General features: G+C 40.7%; 1 protein-coding gene across 4 annotated transcripts in view; it reads left to right on the plus strand.

Annotated features, from left to right (window-relative positions):
• RPS6KC1 (ribosomal protein S6 kinase C1) overlaps positions 1 to 17,782 on the plus strand; it is an 89,884-nt gene that overhangs the window by 29,141 nt on the left and 42,961 nt on the right. For all 4 annotated transcript variants that reach the window (XM_080343054.1, XM_080343057.1, XM_080343055.1 and 1 more), the window contains one exon: positions 11,988 to 12,106. In XM_080343054.1, coding sequence (XP_080199180.1) covers positions 11,988 to 12,106 — 119 coding nt within the window. The remainder of the gene's footprint in view (positions 1 to 11,987; positions 12,107 to 17,782) is intronic.

Below are 17,782 nucleotides of genomic sequence, written 5' to 3' on the forward strand. Positions count from 1 at the left end.
CAGCCGCTCCTTTAGCCTTGGTACAAGATCTACTTACTTCAAGGCCGCCTTATCAAAGTTGTGTACGAGTAAGTTTGTTACTGCAAGTTTAAAAGACTCATATTGTTTAGTTTGAAATAGCTGGCTTCTGTCAAGGCAGTCAGAGCGCACTTGAGTCTGTTACTTTCCTGATGACTTCCCAGCTCTTTGAGCTGGTGGCACTAATGCTATTATAGATGAAGCACGTTACATGTGCTTATACCAAAGAAATGTACATCTTGACTTCATTTTCAGCTGTATGTACATGCTCTCACAAGTATAGTAGTGTTAGTTATATTGTAGAAGGTGCATATGTATTTTCCTCTGCTAGTCTCTTGCAGAGTTTTAGTTCTAAATCTTTTAATGTCCTATTCACAGCCCTGCCAAAGAGCCTGATCTGCATGTCACCTGGGGAATGAACGCCGTCTGTGCTCTGAGGCTCGCATATACCTTGGACTCTGGGCATCTGCTCTTTATGTATCTTGGGCCTTTTAATATTTAATATTAAACATGTTTGTCAGAGGGAAGGAAGAGAATGCCACCTTGGATTGGCAGCAGAGTCCTTGGACTATCCATTGAACTACCTGTACCTCTTGTAGCTCCCGGCTTTGTTTGTACCAGAGCTCCCTTGTGTGCGGTGAGCGGGAGTGGCTGCCATAATTTCATTTTTCCTCTGAATATATACTGATTTTGCTGCCCCTCTTGTGTTTTCTGGGTATTGTTGTGTACAGGATTTTGGTGCTTTTGGAAAGCAGGTTTGTAAGGGTTGTATAGAATAGTTAAACAATTATCCAGAAGCCAGAACCTTTTGGGATTCAAATCTTCTGCCTTTTTAAGCATACAAGAAGTATATTAATTGATAGAAACTCTGGCTCACAATTATAGCTGTTCCTTTGCTTTGTTAGCCCGTCAGAGCTCTTTGAGGTCAATGCATTGCTTCAGGCCTGGTGATGGAAAAAATGTACTAATCGATAGCAAGCCACCAACTTCTAGGCTGGAAGTTAACTGTGTTTTATACTTAGTAGTGCTTTCCCTGACTTTGGCGTAGGATGTAGTTTATGTTGGGGAAAAATACATCAGGAGGCTGAAATTATGGAAAGAGTGTATGTTGTGGTAAAAGAGGGAGTACTGTCTATATAAACTGCTCCTCTTTTTCCCAACTCCACTGTTCTCACGTTATATCCATTATGGATCTGGGCAGTCTGAGCTGCGTGATAAACACAGAGTTAACAGTATTGCTTATTGCTGGGTTACAGTAACTTCAGGCACATGGTGAAACAAGAACTATTCACAATATGGTCAGCCTAAAGCGTGTGGAAAAGTACATGGTCTGTTCTGTGTGGTTTAGAAAGCAAATGTGTTCATTGCTGGTCTGTCACATACAAGGCTCCATGTTACACATTAACATTTGAAGGGAGATGGTCCATTTACTCTGTCAGAGATTTGGGGTGTTTGTTTTCACATGTGTAGCAGCTGTGTCTGAGCACAAGGAACATTTGTTCTAGGAGGGGCTGGTTCAGCTGGGCGGCATGGGCCTTGCTGCATGAAGTGTGTGGTGCCTCTGGAGTCACAGCAGCCACGAGCTGTTTTCCAGGTATCTATCTGTGTTTTGTGTTTGGTATCTCCAGCTTCTAGATAAGCTGCTGGTGTCTTTGAAAGCAGGCTGTGAATGTCAGTTTTGCACTGCTCTGCGCTATTTTAATGTTTATCCAGTAAACAGAGCTGGAACAAAAATTACACAAATTACTGGAACCTTGCTAAAATGACTTTGACTTTTAACCCAGAAATGCATATACAATGAAATGCTGGGAATACTTTGGACAGCTAGATGATATTTTTGGATATACTGAAAACAAACTAACTTGTGTCTAATTACTGGGATTATGATGGACTATGATTTGAACTTGTGACGGAGCCAGGGATGCAAACAGGAGCATACTTGACAGAATGCCAAGAAGACAGTGCTTTATGAAAAGGGGAACAGCCATGGCTGTTCCACAAGCATGTTTCTGTCTTCCAGGGTAGAAAGCACCTTTGCTTGTTTTTTGAATGGCACTTATGAAGACAACTTCTGTTACAACACAATAGCTATTTTAAATTCCTTTTATGTTCAGTCCTCTGAGAAGTGTTTCTCATTGAGAGTAACAATCTCTTAGGCAGTTCCTGAGCTGCCCAGCAGCTGTGCCTGACTGGAGCAGTGTCTTTGAGGAAACAACAGACCTGTTTTCTGAGAAGGTGCATTGGGCTGTGAGCTGATGTCTGCAGGGAAACTCTCAGAGTTGTGCTGGGCCTTGCAGGGAAAGGTTAATGAAAGGGTGACCAAGACAACTGTAGTTCTCCCCCATCTGATCTCAGACCTCTGTGCTCCTGTGGTGTATCATGACTCACCTTATTTGCTCTTGTAGCTTTACACTTCCACTGAGGCTGGAACCAGTCAGGACAAAAACTTCCTGCCCTGGTTCCTTCCAAATGAGCTGAAAGCTGTCTCTGTTTCCTGCTGTTGGACCGTGAGGATGCTGTGAGACCATTTGGGCTGGGTTTTCTAAGCAACTCTTTCCTGCTGCTTCATGCAACCTTGACATCATGGCTGCTGTTTCAAAAGGTTAGGTGTGTGTAGAAGGACTTATTTATTGACAAGCAGCTAGGTTAAGAAGGGACATTAAAAATATTGTGGTTAAAAAAAAGAAGTCCTCTAATCCCTCTGTGCTACCAGTGGTGCTGAAACCCAAGTTAATACAGGCTATGAGCTGTTTGTAACTGCAGCGTGATGCCTTCCAATCCCATCACAGGCCATACAGAGCTTCAGAGCAGATTAGTGATATAGACTCCATCACTGTGCGGTAGATGCTGGATGGATCACCCCAAGTGATGTCATTCCATATGCAAAAATACTAGGTTTGGACATCTCATTGCAGGAAAGCAGTAAAATACAGCATCTGCCAATAAAGTATGGTAAAGTCTATTAATATATAAATAGAGCCAGATTCAACTATGTCAAAGAGTAAAATTCCACCTAAGTTGCAAGACTTTTCTGCACCAAGAGGCTGATGAAGGTCTGGGGTTTAGCACCTGCTGCACAGCACAGAGCCTTGCAATACAGATAAAGGTGAATTGTAGCAATTACTGTAAGCCAACATGTAGGGCATGACGCAGAGATGACTCTGAATATGGTTATTTAGCATGTGGCTGTTAAAGAATGAATGAATATGTGACAAGGTGTGCCTTAAAAATCTGTTCTTTCTCCCTTCTTTGGGGGGACACAGCTAGCTACATTGCCTTGGGGTTGATCTGATCCTTCCAAGATTTCTATGTCTCTCCTTATAGCAGCTTCTTGCCAGGTTGCTGCTTGTGCCCAGCCTCTTTGACAGACATCTCTTCCTGCCTGCACAGCCTTTTATCTCAGCTGTTGTTAGCCAGGACTTAGCTGTAGCTAAGTGCATTAATAGTTTTTTTTGGCTGTTGCTGTGTGGGGTTTCTACCTCCCATCAGAAGACCTAGTAGGGTTGCCACACTCCTTCCAGTGTACACTGTAGACAGAGCAGACTGATCTAGGTTACAGTGCCACTTCTGTCCTTAGGTGAGAAAATTGAAGTCTCTGGCTGCAGAATTAAATGCCATGGGCAGTGTAGGTGAATTAACACAAATTACTAACTGGAATAGAAAAAATTGCACAGGTATGTTTAAGGCATGATGCTGCAATGATAATCAGTGCTTCAGTTCTTCACCACCTCCTCCAGTTCTTGCATATATAGCTTCTCTCTTTTCACATTCTCATTTTCTCTTTTCCTGTGCTCTTCTTTTCCCTTCCAGTATCTTAAAATAGACCCTCTAGCTTCAGAGCTGCACAGAAGGACTAGTATAGGTTTGATCTCTACAGGGCCTGCTGATGGCTCTTATGTTTTAGAGATTTTAGTGACTGCTCATGGAAAGATACCATTTCCCATAGTACTATTTAGAAGTACATGAGAGCTATATTTAATACCTAGATATGAGTACTATTAGACTGTCACAATTGATGAATCTCATAGTTGTTTTTTAATCTTTTTTTTTTTCCCTCTTTTCTTTCTTTCTGTAATACTTTATGCTACAAACTGCATTAACTTGTTCTTACTTGAAGGGATAGGTGTCTGTGTGCCTGGGACTCCTCTGCTCTAAAACAAGGAGTGTTTGTGGTTGCTAATCCTAATTTGGACTCATCCTTTTAGCTAAGATGGAAGAGTGCAGAGACCTTGGAAAGTCTTTTCCTCTCTTCTGTGATGGTGGCCTGTGTAACTTCTTTCCTTGCTCTGACTGTCAGTGTTTTATCCTCATGTTCTGTGGTGCTTGTGTTGGAGGACCTGCTGCTGCTGTCAGCACTTTGTTTCTTCATCTGTGCTGGGGTGTCACTGTTTGTCCCTTGTCCTTCTGTCTTGCACCAGTCACGTTGTGGGGGGTGTGTGTGGTTTTGTTTTTGTTCTGTTTTGTTTTTCTTCTTCTCCCCTCATTTTTATGGAGTTTTACAAGAAAGTGTTCAAGGACATTTCTCACCTTGTGAAATCTTACTTTGGTGAAATACCTTGCAGTTGAAGACTACACATTGTAGTAGATGGATGGGAAGTTAAAGTTTTCCTCCCTGTGTGCTGTGTGACCATTCATTTTAGTTTTTTCCAGATTGTCACACATGCACGTGAAAAGCTACCACCATCTTGTGGATTTAACATGAGAGTTTCTCTATAAACACATGTTTTTTGATTAGTGTTTCTGTAAACTTACATTTCTTATTATCTTGAGTGTTACTGACTCCTGCTTTGCTAGTCACTCAAACACATTTAAGCCACACCATTCTTCTATGTAGTCTTATCTTTGGCAAATATGCCAACATTTATTTTTTCCTAAACATTTACACCACTGTGGAACCTTAGGTTTGTTATGGGGCACAGAATTGGTAAATTCACAGCCAGTGAAGATCTGTAAGTGTCTTGAACAACAGGCAATGAAGATGATGTATAAAATACAGACATAATAGTTATAAGCACATTGGAAAGCTGGAAGAAGAATTTGTAGGTGTTCACTCACTATCACACATTTGTGCTTCAGCATGTGAGGTTTCACTTTTAAGTGGCTTTTCTTCTTGGTTGCTAGAGCACAGTACTGTCCTGAATCTTCAAAAAGCAAGAAAGATTTGTTCTGATAAATGTGATGTAAATTAATAATTATTGACTATTCCAACATGTTAACAAAAAAAAAAGAGGGAAAAAGATCACTTCAAACTGCTTTACCATAATGGGCTCAACCTTGGTCTTACTTTTTAATACTTACAGTCTTTTTCCCGTAGCAGAATTTGGTCACCACCCCGAGTAACTCACCACTAATATAATATATAACATACTAGAAATGATGAGCGAGTGGGCTTATTTCACAATTCCAAACTGCCACCTGCTGCTAAAATCTGTAGCATCTCTCCTTGATGCTGAAGTGTCCGTCTACCCCAGCACCTGCCACATTTCGCTTAAGTAATTATTTGAAAATTAAAGGTTACCTACTATCCTGTGGAAGTTGGTGGAGCCTCATTCCAAAATCAGCAGCTCTTTCCCTTCCTGAAATAAATTTTAGGGTTATAAAACTGTGTCCAAAGCGGTCACAAACCTGTGCTGGATTATAAGTCGCATTGTCACTTACGGTGTGCCTGAGCTTTTGTTTGGCTAATATGGACAAAGGAGTCTGCTTCACATGATGTAAGAAGTGTTTGCCCTAAGAAGAACAGAGGTCCTCTTGAACCAATTAGGCAAAAATAACAGCTGGGCTACCCACTAATAAGGAAGGTGCTGCTAAACCTCTTTTCATTGTGAGAAGAAATAAATCTTTTAAGGCTTACTCCCTTGCATTTTTATAGAGAGCGATTCTTTGAAAAATTCAGCAATCCAGCTGGGTGATATGTGCAGGAAGACTATGAAGAAGATAAAGAAACTTTTAAAAATAAAAAATGGTATTATAGCTGTTAGATTTGGCAATTATAAATGTTTCATTGAAGATTTCAGTATTTAGAGAAAGTTTTACTGTTTGAATTGTTAAGAACATGGAGTTTGGGGTTAGCACAACAGGCAGTCTCCTGCAAGTTCCTTGTAGCCTGTGCTGCAAGAGGACATTCCTTCCTGGAGCAAATCTCTTCTGATATCTTCTTAAATAAAGGCAGCCCACATGTATTTTTAGTAAGTCTGAGAAAAAAAGCAGGAAGATTTGGAATATGGAGGTTACAGAGGATTGCGGCAGGTAGTATTAACTTTTTAGCCTTTTCTGTGGAAATATCCAGCTAGTCAGGCAGGGTCTGATGTCCTGGCAGGTTGGTTCTTCCTGAGGAAAATCCGTAATTCCTGGTGGGGGATGATTTGGAGGTGGTCAAACACAAAGGAAGGAAGGCACATCTAGACTTCCTGGGTGGGTGCCACATACTGTGAATTACTTAAGGTGGGATATTTTATATGTTAGTGGCACGTGGTGACTAGAGTTTTGTTAGTAACCATCCAGTAAGATGCACATGTTCCATGTGACTTCATGCTGCATCTGTGGAGAACAGTTAATGACCGGCATAAGTTTGAGGGCACTTCTGTGCATCTGAGAGGTGTTCTGTTAGTACCCCAGATTATTTTGAGAAAAGAGACAGATTTTCCCATGGTCCATACTGCCCAGATTTCTTTTTGTTCATTTGAGTTGATTTGGTGTGGCCCTCTTTCAATAGCTCTTTGCTGTTAATACCTGAACCTAAGTCATTTTCTTGTACAATAGAATCACAGAAAACTTGGTGCCTCAATAAATAGTTAACTGAGCTGAACACTTAATACTTCAACATTGCAATAGTGAATCTTTCAAATGTATGTATTCTTCTGAGGGTCTATGAGATGTGAGCAGAAGACAAAAATATTGCTATTTTCCCAGATGCTGCTTCCGTGCACCTATTCTGTGAAAATGCTGCTTCTCTGTATTTTTCTTTCAAATCAATGGACTATGAGAAAACAAGCAGGCAAGTCACAGATTAACTTAGTGGCATAATTATACTAATATTTGTGGTTTTCCTCTGTCAAGCCTTCAAGATCATTTTTATTAGGAATGTCTGTTTTAGTAAATATATTGTAGCTGAGCCATCCTTAGAAATAAAAATTAAAGAATAAATTTTGAGTCATTGGCTGCTATCCTAATGTCCTGGCTACTGTTACTTTGGTCAGCGGGTGGCCCGGTCGGCCTTTCCAAAGCCAATTTTCATTTTAAGATATTTTTATTTCTTTGAAATAGGCAAAGCCTTTGAAAAATGAGGGAGCAGCCTGCTTGTGCTTGTGTAGATGAAGGCTTATATGTGCAACAAAGTAGCTGTAGAGTTTTTATATTCTGTTTGCAGTAATAGTAAACAGAGCATCTAAAATAACCACTTGCACATTGCAACAAACACATCATCATTTGCTTAAAAAGAGTTATAATTACAGTTGACGAAGCATGGACACCATAAAAAATGCATTAGTTTGGCTTGACACATTAATTACCTGTTTTTGCAGATGTTTTTTTATATTGTTGTGTGAACAGTTTACAAAATAATTACAGGAAAGTCATATGGAAAATAAACTAAGTGGGTGGTTTCTCGCCTTAATATTTTCATTCATGTGAATGTGTGTGAGGCACAGCTGCTCTGTAGCAAATGCAGAGGGAGAGAGACGGGGAATCTTGAGGGGTTTTTATTCTAAGGTCTCTATGATCAGCTTTGCTACACTTTTATATCTTGCTTTAGCAGTGTAGTTTTTAAACATGTAAAATGACATTGCCGATTTAATCCCAGTGATCAGGAGGGGGGAGAAGCTTTGATCCTGATCAGATGAAACGTAAATCTTCTAGTATCTAGGAAAATAAATGAAAAATCAATATTATTTTAAGCAGGATGATCTTTTATGAGCAGTTGTAAAGATTCATCAAAGGCTTTGACACAGTTTAAACATTTCCTGTTTGCTGCCATTTAAAGAAAAATGCCTTTCAAGTTTAAATTGCAATTAAAAAGAGATACCTCTTTAGATTATTGTGGGCTAACCGCAGAATGGAAATAGAAGCTCAATATGCTCGCACAGTGTTTAAATCAAAAGGTCTCAACTAGGCATAAATGAGCCAATTCTTTTGAGAGTACACATTTTGTGTAACTAAAAACACTGTCCCATAACAAAATGCAATATTGCATTTAAAAAAATACATAGTCTGCATCACAGCTTTAACATCTGTCAAATATAAGGATTTTCTCTTGTACTGTGTTTTAGTGACTTATTTGGTTTAAGTGGAGAGTTCTATGACCTGAAATTTGGCATAAATGCTAAAGATTATTTTTAGTTTAATGGGGTCTTTATTATTACTCATCACCCTGTGTTGAAGGCTTTTAAAGTAATTTTTAAAAAAATTCATATCCAGTATTTCTTTATAGATTTTTGTGAGTTATTGGCTGTTTAAATGGGAATTTGCACTGAAATGTAGCTTTTTACTTTTTCTCAGTTAAACTAATATAAAGAATAGAAAGTCAGAATCCTGCTTCCATAAATCCGATTCTCAAACATCTACTTTGTTACAGTATTGAGAGACTGAACTATTAATGATCTTATTCACAAATAAGATGCAAGAACTTGTTGAGTAAACATTGTTTTGTGAATCCACACCCTCTTTTATGGCTGAAGATTTTAATGAGCGAACAGTTTGCAAATGTTATTTAACAAATTAGGAAGGAAAAGTAGAAGGAAAACTGAAATTAATGTCTTGTGAAAGTAGGGAGAACAAAGACAGCTTTAAGGAGACATGGTAGTTTGTTTGCGTTAATTACTGTAAAATTACTGAAGCCTTGAAAAAGGCAATAAACATCCAAACTAAATACACATAGCTCACAATTAAGCAGTAAGCTTGACATTTATGATAGCCTTAGACACTAACCTAGCAGTTTTCTACCAGTCTGCTTGAAGAAAACACTGGCTGAAGATTTTATTGTTGCTATGCAGATGACTTTTTTTTTCCCCCAAAGTGATTGCCACTTCTTGTGTCTAAGAGAGTGTGGGCGATCACCAGTGCATTGCACAAAAAAGTTTTATGGTGCCATAAGATTAAATATCAAGATGAAAGCAAGAGCGTTTTAGACACGTTTTAAGAAATTGCAACACACATTTATAAAATACTGTGGGTCTATTCTTTTCTGATAAAGCCAAATCCAAGTTCAAACAATTGAGCGTTGTTGAGGGTTTTTTAATCCCAGAGGTGAATAAGACCAGCAGTCTTATCTAGGGGAATTTCACCAGGAGAGTCCTACCAAGTGAAGGTGTTAGAGGTGCTGGGCCTGGGACAAAGTTCTCTCTGTCTTTAGAATGAGAGAAGTTACTGAGAAGTTGGTAAATATCCATAGTATTGTATGCTGAAAGTGCACGGAATTTCTGACTGTCCATCTTTTTCCCAAACAAAATGTGGCCCAAGGTGTTTGCAGAGTAGGGTTGTGTGGGTCTGTCCAAGGAGGTGACAATCACTTTTCTCTCCTGCTGTGAGGTGGGCAATTAGATTTACAACAGATCATTTACAGCAGAGCTTGGAGTAGGTTGTAAGTCTTTGGCACTAATTCTTGTGACTGTTCTGTGTGTTTAGGTAGTTTGTAGTCATGATATGATAGGGAAAGGAACTATTTTAACAGTGTCAAAATGACCAGTAATATACCACGGCAACATAAAGTGGAAAAGAGCTTCTGCCTTCTTTTCTCTCTGAGTCTACAGATTGTTAAAAGCAATAGCAATGATTCATTCCCTCTTCCATGGGGTGGGGGAAACAGCAGCTCTGAGAGCCCACAGCAGAGGAACTCTCCATGAACCTTCTAGAGAGACCTTGTACTTAGTTTTTCATTATTCTCTGCCATCTTGAAAGCATTTGGGGAAAACTAAGCAGTCAAACAACCTGCTCCTTCTCCTTTCAGAAGGAGCTGGTGTCAAGGCTAGCCAGGTCGGGCTGACTGAAGGATCAGAGCGATTCTTCCTTCTCTGAGCTGCTGGAGAGATGTGGCTGCAGCTTAACCCCTTCTTTGGGTCCTCCCAGTAGTGACGCTGAGGGCAGGTTTCTGAGGGGGGCTTGCATGTGTCCACACATAGTCTGTATGGACATGGTTGACCATAAACAGATGGACACAGGCAGAAGGATATTGCCTTTCCAGACACCTGCATAACCATGGGCAGTGTGAACAGCCCAACCTCTTCTGAACTACCGCTGGTCAGTTCTCTCTGGTGTCTTGCCCCCAGCTCCGTGACCCAGTTCTCAGACACTTTGTTTGACTTGCCTGCTTATCTGCCTTGAATTTTGTTGGCCTATCTTACGCGCAGAGAATGCTGAGCACACTAATGCAGAAAATAACGAGGAACAGAGTTTAAGAAGACAAGGCAGATAGTGGTGGCCAGGTACAGGGCTCAGTCAGACAGGTGCAGCCTGCTTACACACAGCCAGCCCATGTAATTCCTACCTCTGTTTTCTCATGCTTGTGCCACCCTTCAACCTTGACCCTTCCTTTTCCTTACCTTTAGACCTGGCCCTAAATGGCTTACAGTGTCTTGTGCATTTCTACAATCCCCCTGAAAACATCCCACAATGTTTTGCATACAAGTGCTTACGCAGTAAATTCTCCCAAAGACATTCCATAATCAGTTTGCTTTTTATGAGACTCATTCTTGATAACCCACAGTAATCCTGAGGTTTGTTTTCTTTTTCTTCTTCTTATCAGTTACCAAGCTTCTGGCTGAACTCCTTCAAGGTTACACTCAGAGGTTCCTTTCATCAGTGTCTTAGGAGTCTTAGTCTTCGTTATTGTCTGTGTTATCTGCAGTTTGTTAGGGTTTGTGTATTTGTGTGTTTAGTTTATTACCTCTCGTGTTCCTTGCCTTATCTTTCATGTTGAGCAGCTGTTAGTCTGATATCCTTGCAGTTCCTTGCCCTGTTTGAGCATTGGTTTGTGAGGGGTGCTGGCTTGCACCTGTCGGTGCAGAAGCCTGTCCTGGCCAAGGCTGTGCTTCTGCAAGTCCCAGATGGCCTCGTTTATGGCTTGGAAGGGACTGTCAGGGCCATGCGAAGTCTCTGCTATTGTTCTGACTTCTTCTGGGAATGCTGTCTGTCACTATTTTTCAACATAGTAACCTCAGTTTTCTTTTATAACAATTGTGGCTCACAGTGTCTTTATCTTTGCTTGCCGGTTGACTGGTTGGGTGTTGTCATCACAAACTGAGTCTATTGTAACAATATACTGCATGTGATGTGAATGTCTGAACAGAAACTGTAAGTTTTAGAGTGAAGACAGAAACTTATGCGCTATCACGGTATTCTCAGCTCTTACAAGAGTTTGGGTAGATCAGACATAACACAGTGGTGATGTGGCCACCTGGGAAGTGAAGTAGTTTGTGAACACAATTCTTCCTTTTCTCTTGTGTCACCCCAAGCCAACGGGCAGGGAGCAGGTAGCATCGGAAAGCTGTAAGCAGGAGTTCTTTGTGTCTCTCACGTTGCCTTCTGGCTATTAGTAGTATTTCTGGGTCTCCTTTGTATTTAGGAAAACCCATGTTAGAAAATTGAAGGAAAAAAAAAAAGCACAACATTTTTAAAAATTGTTTTGTTGTAAACATCTTATCATGTCTTCCCTAATTGAGGGGGTTTTTTTGGGTACAACATTTGGATCAGTGGTTTGTTTCAGTTCTTACTTATGTTACCATAGGAACATATACCAGATCACAGAAAAATGAGGTAACAGTTTTTGTTTACCTTAGTCTATAGCAAGGCTTAAATTGTTATTTTTGTAGAACTCTGAGATCATAGTATTTGCTTTTTATTGATGCATATCTGTAGGTTTGATTATGACTAACCTAAAGGAAATTAAAAAAAATAGAATCAAAAGCAGTCATGTGCTTTGATTACTTAGTACCCATCTCTCCATAGAAAGAATGACTTTGTTTTTCTCCATTGAGGTGAATCAAGTCCCACTCGTCGAGAAGCAGTGAAAAGGAAAACTGCAGAATACCTTATGCGTGCTGAAAAAATTTCCAGTCTCTACCATAAATCCTCTGAAGATGCATCTGTTCCTATGGTAGGCTTTAATTTCTTTTTTTCTGAACCTGACTTTGGTATAATTAAATTTTCCTGTCTTTTAGCAAAGCATATTCAAGCTTGACGTTCAAAAACTGTCTAGAATTTCCCTTTCAGGAGACCTGAGGAGTATTTAGTTGATATGTTTCTGTTAATTTGTTGCTCTTTCTGATTCTTGGTTGGTTGCATTCCATAGCATTATGAAGAAAGGTTGATTTAATCCAGGCCTGGATTTTTTGCATGCTTTCCTTCTATTCACATTTTTAATAATGCTAAAAAATTTAAAAGTAAAGCCAAAAACCACACTAGAATGTAAGGTTTCTTTTGCCTTTCCCATGGGGATATTGGTCGGTCCTGTATGGAGTGAGAAGACTGTTGGTTTCCTTGGTGTGTAGAACATAATGGTGTGTCAGAAGTGAATCAAGCACGTGACAAGGGGACGAGATGAATTTCCCACAAAATAAGTACTTAATTGAGCCAAGGTTCTTCTTGATCCCTTCAAATGTCTCTCTTGGATATGCTTGAGTGATCAGCTACTTCTTGATTCCTTAAGCAGAAACACCCTTATCTGTAGGTGTACGAAAGACAAACAAAGGTTGTTCCAAGATACCCTCAATAAATTTCTACTTTGCCCTTCCCCAAACAGTTCCTTTGGGACTTATCTGTTCCTACTTTCGACTTTTACTGCAGTCATGCTAAACTGTGTGTGATTGTCAATGACTGCCCTATTGTAGTAAATATAAAAGTTACCAACTTCCTGTCTCTCTGCATTTATATCAGCGAGGACAAAAGGGACAGAAGATTATTGCTTCTTATTTTGCACAGATCTAAAAAAATGCTTTAAGGAGAACATACCGCAACAATGTGAAGCCTTATAAAGTCCAACTGCCTAATAAGTTCGTTAAAAAAGCAAAAACATTGATTTTGAAGGGTAACTTTATGTTGAGAGCCCACAAGTACCATTTTGAAGATGTTCCAAATGGGATATATTTTGTGACATTTGAAGTCTTGCTGCTGCTATGAATTGTACTTTGAACAATTTAGTATTTTGGACTGATATGAACTCCTACTAGGTAGTCTTTCTTTAGGTCAAGCACCCCTGAAAATGACGAAGAAGCTATATTGAATGAAAACCTCAGAGTGTTTGGAAACCGCAGAACAAGAAAAGAAAATGAGCAACCTATTTTTTCCTTTTTATAAGTTTAAAAACTAATTGTGGTTTGGAAGGAGGAAGAAATAGGTTGCATTTTTTGTGTGTGAACTTGAGAGGTACAGTATTTTCTCTTTTATGCTGTACTGAATAAAGCACATGCCTTCTTTGCAGATCCAAAGGAAAGCAGGATTTATTGGGATAAGACAAGAAAAAAAAAGTGAGAATAGAGAACCATTCTCCTTCGATGCTGAAACTCAAAATTGACAAGTTAGGGTAAATGTGACTTTACACAAGGAAAATGTTGCACCTGGCTTATTCTCATTTGTACAAAAAAAAAAAAAAGAAAGAAAAAAGGCACGTTTCCCTGATTTGGCTTTGTTTTACTGAAGTCTGTATGTGTATTTTAATATCCTTTATTTGCTGTTCTGCATAATGCATAAATTTGACTTTTGTCTTAGGGCTTTGGAATTTGCTGGCATCAAGGGCAGATGGTGCTGATGGGTCGTGATGGTTGTGGTGAGGAACAGCTTGTCTCCAAGTTGATAGCAAAAACTTAATCAGGAGAAGGACTTAATCTCCCAAAGTTATTGTAAGGGTAGTAGTAGGAACCCCTAAGAATTGGTGTCCTTGGTGCTTTGGCTTAGTGTCTTACGGAAAATAAGGAATGTCATTCTGAAATCCTGTGCCTTAGTTACTGCTTGTACTTTTTACTGCCCAAAGTAGTTTATGTTGGAGTTTGTGTGTATTATTCCACCCACGTGGACAGCAGTAAGTGCACTGAAATGACCTGCATCTATGGGCAGCGTGGTTCTTGGGAGGTGCTGGTGGAAACATGTAGGTATTTTGTGTCCTTCTCCTAAGTAAATTAAGTCTATAGTGTCCAAGGTTAGTGTGTATGTCTCCTTGCAACCCCGCTTCACGACACCTTGATGCTTGTCCAGCTGCTGTTCACAAGCCACTGGCCATGCTGGGGCAAGGCTGATCTGTTACCAGTAGTACTTCCTACTGCTGTTGGTCATGCTGACTCATACCATTTCTTGTTCAGATTCTTATGCTTGGACAGGATAAATAACCCTCTACAATACCTTCTTTGCCCACACGGATCTATAAGGAGGTCTCATAAATTCTCCTGTGCTGAAGGGACACTGAAGACTTTGAGAAGAATCACTGCATTAGGACAGGAAGCCTTTTCTAGAAGCATGGCCAAGTGCTGCTACACCTGGTAGCCCAGCACAGTTTGAACCGTACAACTGAAATTACTTTTGCAAGAAGATGATGGACAAATACTCTACCCAAGTGGTACTTGTGGGTGTATTTTGATGGGCAGAGTTTGTTTTTGTTATGGGAAGCATGGGTCAGTGCAGGGACCTTCACAGGCAGTGAGGGACCTGAGACTGTTTGCATTTGGGTATTTAAGGCAAAGTGTTCTTGTTCATGGCCTGACATTACAAGGCAGAACTGCTGTGTTGCCCATGTCTGGTGTTAGATAGCTTTGTATTTCCTATTGTGCCCTTACAAGGAACAACCACAGTGATCAGCATCAAAACTAGGCTCACCTGAGACATGACATTTCACTTCTTTCTCATCCACCAGGCCAGAAGAATGTCCAGCCAGGGAAGAGATAAGCTCAGAAGTGCAAGTTCAATTATAGCCCCACACCCCTCAGCCTCTCACATCTGCCGAAGGCTCAGGGCTGCCAGCCATGTACTGAGCCCTGTGCAGCAGCCTCAAAAGGCTATGCCTGCTAAACATACCCCAAGCCTCCCACTTGCCATCTGAACACCTCATGTGGTAAAGCATGGTGGCTTTTCTCTGGGGCCCTGGGGCAGAAGGAGATGAGCTTATTCTTCCACAACCCAAAATGCCAGGCCCTTGCCTCTTCAAAGACCAGATTTCCCTGGAGGCAAAGGCCTGGCAGTTCAGAGTCAAGAAGCAAAAATTATCTTTGGTGCCATGGAAACCAAACAAAGAACAACAGTAGTTTGTCACTTTTCTTGCCTCAACAAAAAGCCAATGGTGTAGCCCTCAAGGATAGCACCCTTAGCAACCACCCTGCTGCTGGCAAGTCTGAGTGGTGAGGAGAGGAGCACGAGAGGAGGTGTTTGGAGAACCCTTGGCACTGTTAAAAAAAGGTTATGTGTAGAGGGCTTAAGGATGGATAGAAGATTTCTTAAGGCTGAAAAGAAGAACAGGGAACTGACGCAACTGTGACTGACCATGAACTTGGAATTAACTTGACAGGGTCTTGTAAACATTGAGAAAAGCCTTTCTGTGACCCATAGGAGTGGGAGACGCGGAGACAGCTTCTGGCGGTTGTAAACAGGCATGTAGACCTTCTGGAAAAACAAGCTGCAGCAGACACTGTCCTTCTCTTCTTCCTCTGGCACAGCACAGCAGCCTCAAGGGCCTTCTTGACGACAAATGCTGTGTATGGGTAGCGGCAGGCAATTTTGCAGATTCTCAGGCTGTATTTTCTCCTCTGCTTCTTTATAAGTAGCGGGTCTGGGGACCCACCTCCAAGCCTGAGTAGAGCTGCAGCAGCAGCCTTTGAATCACACTGGGTTGACCATCAGAAAGTTGCAGTCTTACATAGCTGTCAGCTGCAAGGCCCAGCACAGCTACACATACAGCCTGTGGGTTCATTTTGACTTTGTTAGTATTTTTAAAATGCATTTTTTTTTAACTGTTCAAAATGATTTCCGATTCTACTTATGGCCATTTTTTACTATTCAGAATTGTTCCTTTTGCACCATCATCAAAGCTGTTGTCTCTTAAAATGTCAATTACTTTTAATTTTCAAAGCAATTTAGTAACAAGAGGTACATGCAAACCTGATGCCCAAACAGGAAAAGCAGTCTTAATTCCTCATGGAATTAATAAGATATCTCACTTCCTAAAGTTCTCATTAACTGTGCATGCAACTTACTTGAAGTGTAAACAAAATACATTTCTGTAGTTCTGTTATATGTGAATTTAACATAAAATAAGAAATTCAGTCTCAAGGCTTCCAAGATCACATTCTGCATTCCTGTCTGCTGCTAGTTCCAGATGTGCATAACCCTAGATGTGTCCCAGCTTCAGGGAAGATACAGTCTCCACTTGTTGATCACTGGGGGCTTTCTGGAGCACACTGTAGCTCTGCTTGGCTCAGATGTGTGCAGAGATGCAACCTGGTACGCTTCTGGTGCAGTGCAAAGAAGGGGCTGGGATGTTCTACCAGACCAGGAGAGCTGGAAGCTCTTTTACACTCACAACATGGAGCCTTGCACCTCAGGCCAGCAGTATCTGCTTTAAAACAAGGCATCTCCTTGCTGTAGTCGAGGGTCTGGTGGTGCTACAGGTGGATAGTTACTCAAGTCATCAGACACAGACCTCTGAAAAGTGAGGGGGGATCACATTTTGATGTGCAGCTCTGCACAGATACTCATGAAATTTCTCTTTTTTTATCCTGAGGTTCTGTGGTGACTGCTGTCAAAGGTGGCAGTGGCAGCAGTAGAGTCATTTCCCATCAGATGGTGTTTGTATCACCAGGCTGGGGATGGTGGTCTTGCTTTAAATGAGGTTAACATGAGAGGCTCTTCCTCTTCCTTGCTTGGCTGGTGGTGTACTTCTCTTTCTCCCACTGCTCTTAAAACTGCTGGTAGTGAGGCCAAAGCTGAGGCAAGAGCTGTTGGCATATCTTATTGTGTAGCTTGCAAAACTAGAGGCTTTTGAAGCCAAGTGGTGGCTACAAACTCTTTACAGAGGTCAGCTTTGCAGTCAGCATCATCCTTTTCCACTCAACATTAGCACAGGCTGGCCAAAAGGTGATGGTAGGAAAGGAGCTGTTGGAATTGGTGACACCGATCCCCAGTAAGACAACTCCAGCTGTGCAGCTGTGGTCTAGAAACAGTTTCAAAAGATGTTGGGCTGAGCTGTGGAAGGGAAAGATCCTGGGATACCTGAGCAGTGTGCTGGCCATTTGGACAGGCTGCTGAATGCCTTCTGGAGGCAGAGGTAGTCTGCCACTTTCTTCGAAATATAAATGCCTTATTTGTAAAGGCAAAGTATTTTTGTTACCCTTCTTCCTGTTGTTTATTTTATTTTATTTTATTTATTTAATTTTATTTTATTCCTCTATTTTTGATGAGAGTGCTTTCTTAATTATGTTCCTTATTGCTGGCTATATGCTGAGTTTGGATTTTTACTCTCTTCTGAAGAGCAGGCAGCTTCATAGAGTGCTTAATTGCTGTAGTTCTGGGTACTTGGGGTATTTAGAGTTTGCTTCTGGCTTGCCCCACGACAGCATATGGTGCCTCCCCATCACTGGGCTCCACTGTTAGACTTTGCAACAGTGAAAGCAAAGTACTGTAAAGGGAAAAAATAACCTGAAACTGATAAAAACAGAGAAGCTACTGGGAATTGTGTAGTTGAGCATGTGATTGTTAATAGTTTTAAGGTAAGAAGTGACTATAGAATGTGTATATGGAAAACAATGTGTGTACACGATATTGATGACTGTGGCACCATCGGTGATATTTTAGA

The sequence above is a fragment of the Nesoenas mayeri genome, assembly GCF_963082525.1.
Source record: "Nesoenas mayeri genome assembly, chromosome: 3".
NCBI classification, from domain to species: Eukaryota; Metazoa; Chordata; class Aves; order Columbiformes; family Columbidae; genus Nesoenas; species Nesoenas mayeri.